Source organism: Micropterus dolomieu, linkage group LG04 (genome assembly GCF_021292245.1).
Source record: "Micropterus dolomieu isolate WLL.071019.BEF.003 ecotype Adirondacks linkage group LG04, ASM2129224v1, whole genome shotgun sequence".
Taxonomy (NCBI): domain Eukaryota; kingdom Metazoa; phylum Chordata; class Actinopteri; order Centrarchiformes; family Centrarchidae; genus Micropterus; species Micropterus dolomieu.
This window is the reverse complement of record NC_060153.1, coordinates 8,113,690-8,125,166: the sequence shown is the minus strand read 5'-3', so window position 1 is coordinate 8,125,166 and position 11,477 is coordinate 8,113,690. Positions and strand designations below refer to the sequence as shown.

Here is an 11,477-nt window from a genome sequence, read left to right as displayed (position 1 = left end):
GGGGGGGGGGGGGGGGGGGGGGGGGGGGGGGTTACATGACCTTTTAATATTAAAGTGATTCTATTCATATCAGCCTGTTGTGTTAGTCAACACACGCTGAAGCTTTGAAGATTTGTAGCTACATATTCTAGTTTTTGATATGCCAACAAATAGATTTTCTTGTATAAAAGGTTGACAGCATTCCCTGTCAGCCCTCCTGTTCTGTCAAACAATAACCAGCATCATCATATGTCGGACAAGCTGTTCTACTTCTTAGTTTCTGAATCACATCCCCATTCTTTACAAGCAGTTTTTTCAGTTCTTCCTTTAAAATAAGGGAAGAGCAGCTTTGCGTGATTGTGTTTTTCCTTTTTGGTAATTTTATGGACTTGGTTTGGACTAGAGAAAAAAACCAGACTGTTTATTTTAAAACCAAAACATGTTGGTTTATTTTCTCACCCTTCAAATGATAAGTAGGGTTATTAGTAATCAAATATACTGAACTGTTTCAGGTGCTACATTTGATTATTTCAGCTAATTAAATGTAAAAATCAAAAATGGAAGAATAAACTAACATGGTCCACAAAACAGGACATATAAAAGCTTTTGGACATATAAAAGGTTTAGCTAAGCTGTTACAATATCTGGAGAGGTGAGTAACAATCTACAATAGCAGGATGGATACAAAACATTTAGTAGCAGTTTTCAATTTCCAGGGAAACTAAAGATAAACAAAATTAGCATTTTTTATAGAACATTGTCTGGATCTCAGATATAATACTGTGACAGGTAAGATAAATAACAAATAAACATTGCACAGACTATTTACACTGATACAAAAACACACTGACTAATTTCCATCATCTGTCAGCATCACACTTAAACTGAAGCAGCTCAGAGAACTGTCCCAACACAGAACCGCCCTTACATGTGTAATTATTTAATAAGGTTAACTACGTAATGTGAAAGTAATTTCCCTACTCATTTCCAGCTCAATCAATACTGTCAAAAGAAAGTACAACTGTTTAGTGTCCCCCTTTTTACTGGGGACTGCCCTTTTGAGTTTCATCCACGGCTCAGTGGAAATGATCACTGTGGCATCATGGGAAAATATCAAACATTCCCCACCCAAAAGGGATTCTTTGAAAGAATATAAATTTTCTTTCGCCATGCTGGGTATGACTGTGTGCTGTATATCTCACTTACACACTTACCGTTTGTTATCATGGTTACTGTAGTGCCTTCCTTTGGCCAAACACAGAACTTCAGATTTTCATAATAAAAACCTAACAGTAATGTTCATATCCGTCCAACAGAGGGCGACATACTCTTCACTGTTACCGTCCTTGGTTTACAGTCCAAAAGTATGCGAACACTTCAAACATAACAGGACATCTCATTCCAAAACCATGGGCTGCTTCCCCTCTTTCGGGGAGGCTTTCCAAAATATTTTGGATTCTGACTCCAGGGATTTGCACTGAGCTATTTCGAGCAGCTCGGTTAGTTTACTTGATTTGTGTATTGCACATGGTCTGGGCTTTGCACACCCCCTTGCCGGCGATGTCAAAGGCAGCTCCCTTGTATGTTGCAACACACTGTCCATCCGTGCGTAGGTCTAGCTGAACCTGCTCCCACACCTTCTTTTTGGGGTTCAGCTCTTTGTCTGGTTCACCTGCAATCAAGAAATCAGTTTGATACATTAGAAGAACCTCCTTTGTTCTCTACTCATCCATCACAAATGCAGAATGTATGGGTACAGTACTATGTCCTTTCATTACCGACTCAGAACAGCAAAACCACGGGCCGTAACTTCCTAGTAACAGCTTCCGCAACATTATGTAAACTGGCTGCAGGGATTTGCTCTGGTTCAGCCACAAGAGATCAGTGAAGTCTGGCAGTAAAGCCTGGTTCACAGTCACTGTTCCACATCCTCCCATAGTGTTTTAATATTTTATTTTATTTTTTTAAATGAACATCACTTTGTCCACATGTTCAAACAGGAAAGGACCTTTTTCGAAGCTTTTGCCACAAAGTTGGAAGCTGTTCAAAATCACCATTGTTGCTTTTCTGGCAGCAACAAGGTTCAACAACATAATTTGTTTCCTAAAGACAGAGGCGTTTTGAGGAAAATAATTTGAACAGGCTTTTTGAGGGTACATTGGTGGGGTGATGGTACCTGGGAAGCCCTGGAAAGTGACTCTGTCCCCTGGGACTGCTCCACTCGGAGGTTCAAGGACTTCGACCTTGTCCGGAGAGCTGGCACACATGACCATAGCCTGGGACACCACTCCTCCCATCTTGGCTGGCTTCATGTTACAAAGCAGAACAACCATGCGGTTCTGCATCTACAAAAGAAACAGAAGGTCAAATGCATTTTTACAGTCCATATGCCCAAGACTATAGAAAACATGTTATAATCATCTAAATTAATAATGCGGAGAAACAAACGCCTCCAACTGATACTGGGTTTACAGGAAAACTTCACACTTTTGATCCCGGAGACCTCTGCAGTTTACCAACATTTAAGAGAAGTTCAGAGGCAGCTTCTGCCAAAAGCTCTGAAGAAGAGAAATCCAGCATTTCATGGAATGATGTATGTTATGTTAAGTATAATAGGAAATCTTAATGTTACAGTATATATTTAGCAATGATAAATGCAATTGTGTGCTGTATGAACAAAAGGGAAAAACAACCCAGACCAAAAGTACACAAAAGTATGTGGACTAACCAGACAAAAAGCAGCAGCAGCAGCAAGAAAGTGTGCTCGTCATTTAAGCTGCTGTCAGAAAACGGTTAATAATGCCGAGCTATCATCAACAGTTTTAAGAAGCTAATGTCTAAGATATGTCTGAGCATGGAAACCTTGCCTGTTCCAAATATTTTATTTCAATTTGGGCGGAAGGTAGAACGGATTGCCCGTTAATCGGACGTCGGCGGTTCAATCCCCGGCTCCTCCAGGCTGGAGTGTCCTTGGGCAAGATACTGAACCCCAAATTGTCCCTGGCGGCTGTTCCGCCAGCGTATGAATGTTAGTTTCTGTTTGAGCACTTAGGCTCAGTGTATAAATGTGAGTGAATGGTGAATGCAGATTGTAAAAGTGCTTTGAGTGGTCGAAAATACAAGAATGGCGCTATACAAATATACGGAGCATTACATTTACATCAATTTCCACCGCTTTTGGCAGAGTCAGACAGTCATATGTTTTGCTTTAAATAACACACTGTAAAAGAATGTGTGCACACACTTTGGTTTAGGGCAGTTTTTTTATGGTTGCAATTTTTTTTTTAGGCTGCTTCACCATACAATATACATTTTAGGAAATACATGTGCTTCAAACTTTGAGGCAACAGCCCCTTTCCTCATGACAATTCCCAGCACAGGGCACTTAGCTCAGTCCCATCGGACCCCTTTGGGATGGACTGGAACGCCGACTGCGAGCGAGGGCTTTGTCGACCCAAATCAGTGCCTGACCTGGTTTGAAGTACAAATACTCTTGTGATTGAATGGGAGCAAATCCCTGCAACCAGGTTTCTTAAATGCTGTGGAAGACTGTCCCCAAAAAGTACAGTCAGTTCCAACAGAATATTAAAGCCTGACTTTGGAGAGAGATGTTCAACAATCACACATCCGTTTAATGTTCAGGTGTCCACGTATGTTAGGCCATGTCAACCATTAAAGTAACCTGGTGCTTATCATTGAGATTAACATTCTGCATACAAATTAGTTTGTCTCAGCAACAAATCATAGATCCATATGAAAGCAAAGCAAACACAGATATCCACAATCAACATAAAATGTAAAATTTGCAAAGCAATCACACAGAATGTAATGAAGTCACTTCAGCTTAAATGAACTCATACCCATACCCTAGTCGGCTATCAATTAATGGATTATACATAGCTGATCAAGTAAAATCACCTCCTAAATACAATCTGTGCAGAACTGTATAAAACAAATATAAGAATCTAATATGTATTTGGTCTACCTAATCCAAATAATTACAGACAGGTGTTACTTTTAAGTCACCCTCCACTCAAAAATGTGCTATGCTTATTTTTGCTTCACTCAGATGTTTGAGCTTCACTGTGCACTGTGCCTTCACTAAGAGACAGTTTTCACATTCATCTGAAGGTGTAAATCTAAGTTTAGTACCTGTAGGTACGAGCATGTGATATAAATTGTGGTTCAGTATCTAACTTACACATAAGTGTGACTAGGTGTGATGCATAAAACCTTCAGTTCACATACACTGACAATGAGTAGGAGACATCTTGTGTCCAGTATTTAAGCTTTTAAAACAAGAAATATTAGCATATTGAAAGGTTCTGGATTTCTCCAATGAGTGTTAAGGAGCAGATGGGCTTTTAACCAGCTGATTTACCCCCCCCCCCGCCATTATATTCCACTCAGATCTTATGTTCATTTATAAATCTTGCTCATGGATAGTGGTTACAAATAATGATGCCTGTGCATTGCTTTGTATGGCTACAGCCTACGTCAGCTGGTTCATTTGCCTAGTCTTTGCAGGTCTTTAGACCATGGTGGAAACGCACACAACAGTGGGCTGAAGGAACCTTTTAGTTCCTTGAAAAGAGATCTGGGGACTTGAAAGTCCCGGTACCTTTGGTCGAAAACCGGCTCATAAACAAGTCTGGAGGGGTCATCAAAAATCTACAACCTTGCAACCTGATGTTGCATTCACTGCCCTTCAGCTGAGATCAATATGACGTTACTATGCCAACAAGTATAAGGGAAGTGGTAATGCAGATCTTTTCTTCCTCTTCTCATTTTTGTACCCAATAAACACATTTTAAATCCATAAATGTGGATGAATCTCTACATACATTTTGAGAAGTTTCTGCAAGTTATCCAATTAAGTTAATTTTATGATCTAAGAACAATTAATTGATTGACGTTTGAATGAAATTGTTATGGCCATTTTTAACATTTTCTAAATATTTACAGATAAAACAATGATTTAAGAAAATAATCCATAGATTTATTATTATGTTAGTTGTCATCCTAGTAAATTATATATAAAAAAAATAAATAATAATAAAAAAAAAAAATCACGATATTCCAAAAATTCCTTTTAATCCCACAAGACAAATCATTATTTAAGAGTAATATTGTACCTGGTCCACAGGTATGTGCTTGGCTAGCTCGCTGACCACTGTCCTGGGAGAAGCCTCTCCAACATCAACCTGCTCCACATAAAGACTGTCGGTGTCTGGAAGCTGCAGAGCTGTGATTATACGTCCAACACGCAGGTCCAGACGAGACACGTCCACTTTGGCTTCATCTTGACTTGGGGCTGCCTCTGCTTCTTCCCCTCCTGACATCAAAGAGCACTTTTATAAGAATCATGTAAACAAATTCAGATGTAGCCTGAAAAGCTTTTATCACTGGAATGTTTCTTCACACTTAATTTGCTCTATGTGAATGAAATCTGATATAATAATGTGTCTACGGTGTAGGAAGTCCGACAGAAGATATTCATCAAGTGTTATAATAAAGAGCAGTTTGAAAAGAAGTCCTTTCCTGTTTCAACATGACAGCGCCTCTATGCACAAATCCGATTGCATTAAGAAATGGTTTTCTCAGTTTGTCGTGGAAGAACTAGAGCTCTGACCTCAACTCCGGCTAACACGTTGGGGATGAAGTGGAATGCAGACTGTGAGCCAGATCTTATTGTCCCAACAATTCCCACCATGAGCAAGCACTTACAGGCAAGTAAAAACTCCCCTTTAAACAGGCAGAAACATTTCTGATGAACATATAACAGAAGCATTACATTTATTCATTTAGTTAGCTTTTATCCAAAGCGACTTACAATTGATACTCATACTGATGTATAAGTGTCTTACTCAGGGACACATAGGTGGATGTCTCCCAAACCAAAGGAATGCGTCTTCTCCACTGCACCATCGCCACAAGAAATGTTTGTACTTTTCCTTGTCTCGTACCTTCCTCCCCCTAATTGATCTCCGTCTACATTAAAACGACTGAAAACGCACAGCTAGGACCCGTTCAGGTACACTGGGCATGCGCGTGCCAATGTAGACATGAATCAGATGGTCTATTCTGTAGTTACAGAAGATTTGGCGAAAGAATAAATACAGACTAAGCATCAGACCAGTGTAGTGTCCAGTGCTTGTGCTTTTGACTCATAACAGTTCATTTTGCCCTTGGTAATGACTAAAAGAGCTAATACATCAATTAATGCAATTATTTTAGCAGTAACTTCGGAAGAAATGAATGTCACAACGGCGATAACAACCATTGTAAATATGACACAGACACCGACTACAACTTCTCGGGAAGTAAAGGGTATGGTAGACGTAACTCAGTCTACATAAGTCTACAATACAGAGGGAGTTCGGGGAGCAAATGGTAGAATGATTAAGAGTCATCTGAAACCGTTCAGAATATTATCCCACATGTACAAAATGAGTTCTTTACTTTTGATAAAACACCAGAAGATATGACTGATCAATATCGCTCGTTACGGAAGAGGGAAGCTACATGGAAGGCATATGGGTTTGATTCTTCCGTTTTGAAAATTACAGATGGCTGGGCAGGTAGGAATTTATGGTTCCAGCAGTTAATTCATTCTGTAAGATCAGTTAAGAAACTGGATGGTCCATGTCTGTTGAAAGTCCCGGCACCAGGCACATGGGATTCAATTTTAGAGAAGGTGGCCCAACCTCTATCCGTTATGTGTCAATCTTATGCTTTATCATGGCTGTTGTATCAGCATCATCAACAGATATAGTGATGTCTTGGTCGTCGCAGTTGTTTAGACCTAGACTTAATTGTTCTTGGATAAATGAATTACCCTATGTGATTTTGTTAGATCAGAAGGAAAATAAGTTAACAGCAATTCCTGAAGCAATGGAGGTAAGACCTGTGAGGGCTAGTAGCTGTTTTTGTTCAAATAAGACATATGATGGGCCAGGGATGCTTATGGGATTATCAGAGTGTAATGATTATATGATGTCTTTGGATAAGCATGACCGTAAGGTTAGTGAAAACACATATGAAGTAACTTTTGCTGTGCCATCTAGTAAGAAGGGAAGGACTTTGATGGTAAGAGATCAGCTTTTGCCTGGCAATGTGACTATAGGGAATTCAAGATATTTGATGGATTTGTGGTGATAAGGCCTATATATTCTTACCTTATGGATGGATAGGATGTTGTTACATGGCGATGCTAAAAACTTCCATATGAGGTGTTTACAATCCAAAAAGGGGAACCACCTGCTACAGCTCATTCTGATCCTGGTTCTGGAAATAGTAATTTTTTTTTTTTTTTAGGATTCATAATCTTGAATCCTACCATTGGCGGATAAGTCTAGGCAAGAAGTGGGGACTTGGACTTATTCCATGGTATGGTGTAACATTTTTGGCAGATCACATTAATAATTTTACTTATACTTTGCAGGGTTTTGCAAATGAAACTATACGAGGGTTTAATTTTCTGTCAAATACTCAAAGAAGTTACAGACTGACATTGTTGAAACATGACATGGCTCGACTATATTTTAGCCGAACAAGGTGGTTTGTGTGTGGCTATGAACTTGATGGGGGACGGTTGTTATACTTTGATCCCCGATAGTTCTGATAATATCACTAGTGTTATAGATGCATTAAAAAGTATAAGGGATGCGTTTGGTCAGTCTGAGGGAGCTGGATGGTCAGCAAATGCTTGGTTACAAAATCAGTTAGGATCAGTGGGAGCAGTGGTGGTTCAGATTTTGGTAGCAACCTTTGTAGTGCTGTGTTTGAGGTTTTGCTTCTGTACTGTGCTATTGACTTTTGCGAAAGCTAGGATATTGAGATGGGTTGGAGTAGTGATGCCTGGGGAGAACACTCAGATGCCTTTGTTAACTATGACTGATTTAGATGGAGGTGATGAAGTGGAACAAGATGAAATAATAATGGAAAGATATCCATTTTAATGTTACTTTGTATTTCCATATATTGAGGTTTTAATTTTCATGTGTTACTTTGCAACAGATACTGGTTGGTGTTTTCTTTTCTTCCAGAGTATATGGGGATGTACAGATGGGGATTCAGATACTCAAACAAGGACAATATGAAAGGACGGTGTGGAAACGTCTGGCTTACATCGACACTACACTCAAAGTCGACACTGCTGAGGAGCTGCAGTGGAATACCTTCCTTTGTCTGCTTTGATATAGATATGAATACATATTTGAATGAATAATACTTAATTAACTATCATATTCTTTTTGTGTTAACTGTGTAAAGACTTATACTTTCAGTTATGGGGTTAATATATGGGGACCTCAGTTTTTTCTTTTTTCTTGATGCTTAGGGATATAGGGTCTAGGCAGGGAAAGGTCCGTTGGAGGGTCCGATGGGTTGACTAGCCTGAATTCGGACATTGTTTTGATTTCATTTCATTTCCTGAGGTTTTCACATGTATTGGCTAAACCATATCTCTGCATAGACTGATAAAGATGTCTTTTATTAATTAAACTGGAGTACCATGCGTGGCCGCCTAAGGCAGAGGGGCCGTGAGAAAATTTTCCTGTCTAGTTTGTCTTGAAGGGCATTTTGGAATGAAGGCTGCCGGACAGGTTTTTCGTTATCACACTCCATAAAGTTGATATGTCGTTAAAAATAATACTGCAAAAATCATGTGTTGGGGAAATTGTTATCTTTTTGTTTTTTGAGACTTAATTAGTCTCGCAGGGGGGAATATGTAGTGTCCAGTGCTTGTGCTTTTACTCATAACAGTTCAAAATAGCACTGTAGCAGCAGGACAGAGGGTCAGTGACCTTCTACGGTGAGAGCAATGATTGGTGGTTATGTAGGGACTGAACCCTTCCATAGAATTTGACCTCTAACCCCTTGTTTTGTTACCTCAGAATAGTACTGTACCCTTCTATGGGTTTGACCTTTTACTTTGCAGACTTACACCCTTCTCTGGTACCTAACAGATACCTAAACATATCCTATATAAGCTATGTTTGATGTACAAAGAGACAGAGTGGTCATCGGGCTGGGTCACTCTCCAAGCTGCTGCAGGGCTTGTAATTGATGCTGAAGTCCTTGATGTGATAAACTTTTATGATCAAGAACAGTGTCAAGCGGATTTCTTCTCAACACATCATCGCAGCATTATTGTTTGGACACCACCATGGTTGTTGCATGGATCAATAACGAGCTGGGACCATTACTGAATGTAACACCCGAGTGTGGCGTCAGAAAACCGACTGGGAGTTGTTGCAAAGTAAACGGCGACATGCACAGTACAAGTGTAGGCAGATGAGTGTTATTTGCACGGTACAGAATATTTTAATAAAAATGTGATGTCAAAAACCCGGTCAGCAGCATCGTGTTTCTGCTTTGCAAGACCCAATCAGAGAGCCGAGCGTGAGCGGCTGCCTCATCGTTTCTAAAGTCCTCCGTTTTGGCCCGTCTTCACTAAAACACCCTCCGGAGTTTTGAAACGCAAAACGGGCTCGGCAGCGTTTCCAAACTTCTCCGTTTTAGGTCTTCGTTTTCATCGTTGTAGTCTGGACGGGAGGTGAAAACGTAGCAAAAGGTCTCTGTTTTAATTTGAAAACGCAGTAGTGTGGATGGGGCCCAAGTCTGCTGCCCTCTGTGGCTAGGTTTAGGACCTAGGTGTCACAGAGGTAACTGATTGGTGTTAGGGCTAGTCTGGGTCTAGGTAGGTAAGGGAAAACACAGAACATACACACTAGCTCTGAATGGATGTTTTACCAACCAGAGAAAGTCCCAAGATCACTGCATGACATAATTTAATAAACTGCATATTTTTGTAGGAATTGCAATCCCTACAGTACAAACTCACAAAGACAGGCCCTGCATTAGAGTGTCCCTTTGTCAGAATCAAAATTTACATACACAACTCCAGCTCACAAAAAATTAAATGCAGATCCCAATATCTCAGAGCTAAACTTGACATAGACCTATTCAGATTAGTTGTTTTGTCAGCAGCTCAAAACCCAAAGATATTCCGTTTATCATCAGGTAAGACAAATCAAATAAGCAAGCCTTCACTTTGAGAAGCTAAAACTGATTGAAACTTGATTATATTGAATAATTGATAAACCACCACAGCCTGAACCTTTGGGGCCAGGTAGTAAGGGCAAATCGGCCCTCAGACAGCTCAATTGCCAGGCAACATCCAGACAAAGTTGCCCTGAAATGAGAGTCTACGTCAAGTTTTCTCTGGATGCATATTTAAATGTTTAAAGTGTTGTCAGTAAAAGACGACAAAATGTGCCAGTTCCAAACCCGACCAATGCTCTAGTATGGAGATCATTTTGTTCAACAGCTGTTCACACATATTGACACAAAATGATCTCCATCCTCTAGTCTTGTGGCTGAAATGGGAGCAAACCTCAGCAGCCAGGTCCCAAAATCCTGTGGAAAGCTTTTTATCAAAAGCAAATAGAGGTAGAGGGGTGTCAATATGAGTGCAGACAATTTTGGAATGAGATGCATCCATAGACTGCATATAAGGATGCATCTCAATCACACAGAGGCGTGTAGCTGCCAAAAGCATGTGGACCCTAACACACTTGCATGTGACTCTTGAACCTTTCATTCCCAACCCTTCCTGAGTTCACCTCTTTGTTTTTTGTACGAGGACACTCTGCCACGGAAGCCCATCTCATTCAGCTCCCGGCGGACAGTCCTGCAGCTCACGTTGGCCCCGGACGCACTCTGAAACTCAGTAGTGAGCGCTTCCACCGTGGGCAGACAGTTTTCCAGCGCTACTTTCTCCAGCACTTGACGGTCCTCCTCTTTGAGCTTGTGCGGCCGGCCGCTCCGGGGCAGAGCCGTCGTTATTCCTCCACGTTTCCACCTCAGAATCACAGCGCTCACGGTGGACCGCGGCAGGTTTAACAAAGCAGAAATCTCGCGGATTGACTTCTTGCACATGTGGCATCCGACCACAGTGCCCCGCTGAAATTCACTGAGCTCCTCACCACGGCCCATTCTACCCAAGGGGGTTAACCAGAGTTTGAGCAGTAAAGCCAAACAAAGCCTACATGGAAGGTTAATGTAGGCCCAAAAATGACGTTAAACCCATGTGACAGAGATGTAACCGTATTGCTGGTTAAACAGTGATGATCCGAGTCAGACAAACACACTGCGGCAAGCGACTTTTTGTATGCGCAGCATAGTGCAGCCACCAGAATTACGGTGTTTCTGTCGTTGCCCTACGTCATTAAACCACGCCTATGCTGCGCGATCATGCGCTGTAGACCCTGGGACCAACAGGGAATAACCCTGTAGTAGTATTTCCATAGACTTCAAACAAACTTGCTGGGGTGGCTTCGTGCACTGATTTCTTGCCGCCTCCTCTTTTCCTCTTTTCCTTCTTTTATGGTTTTTGGTTGTTTAAATGCCACTGGGCCTATTGTTGACCTCCATACGATGAAACAACGCATTACAAATCCCAGTTCAGGGGCAGGGACACCCGAAGTAGAGTT

General features: G+C 41.0%; 1 protein-coding gene across 1 annotated transcript; it reads right to left on the bottom strand.

Annotated features, from left to right (window-relative positions):
• Positions 1-399: 399 nt before the first annotated feature.
• LOC123970421 (aminoacyl tRNA synthase complex-interacting multifunctional protein 1-like) lies at positions 400-11,075 on the bottom strand. The gene is made up of 4 exons (XM_046048456.1): positions 10,608-11,075; positions 5,115-5,314; positions 2,156-2,324; positions 400-1,651 (listed from the first exon to the last, which is right to left on the bottom strand). The coding sequence occupies exons 1-4, from the start codon at positions 10,978-10,980 to the stop codon at positions 1,485-1,487; spliced, it is 909 nt and encodes a 302-aa protein (XP_045904412.1). The 5' UTR covers positions 10,981-11,075; the 3' UTR covers positions 400-1,484.
• Positions 11,076-11,477: the final 402 nt, after the last annotated feature.

Coding starts and splice junctions, on each gene's coding strand:
- LOC123970421 (XM_046048456.1), bottom strand. CDS start 10,980: ATGGGCCGTGGTGAGGAGCTCAGTGAATTTCAGCGGGGCACTGTGGTC. Junction 2,325..5,114: donor AGCACATACCTGTGGACCAG/GTACAATATTAC, acceptor TTTCTTTTGTAG/ATGCAGAACCGCATGGTTGT. Junction 1,652..2,155: donor CACTTTCCAGGGCTTCCCAG/GTACCATCACCC, acceptor TCTTGATTGCAG/GTGAACCAGACAAAGAGCTG.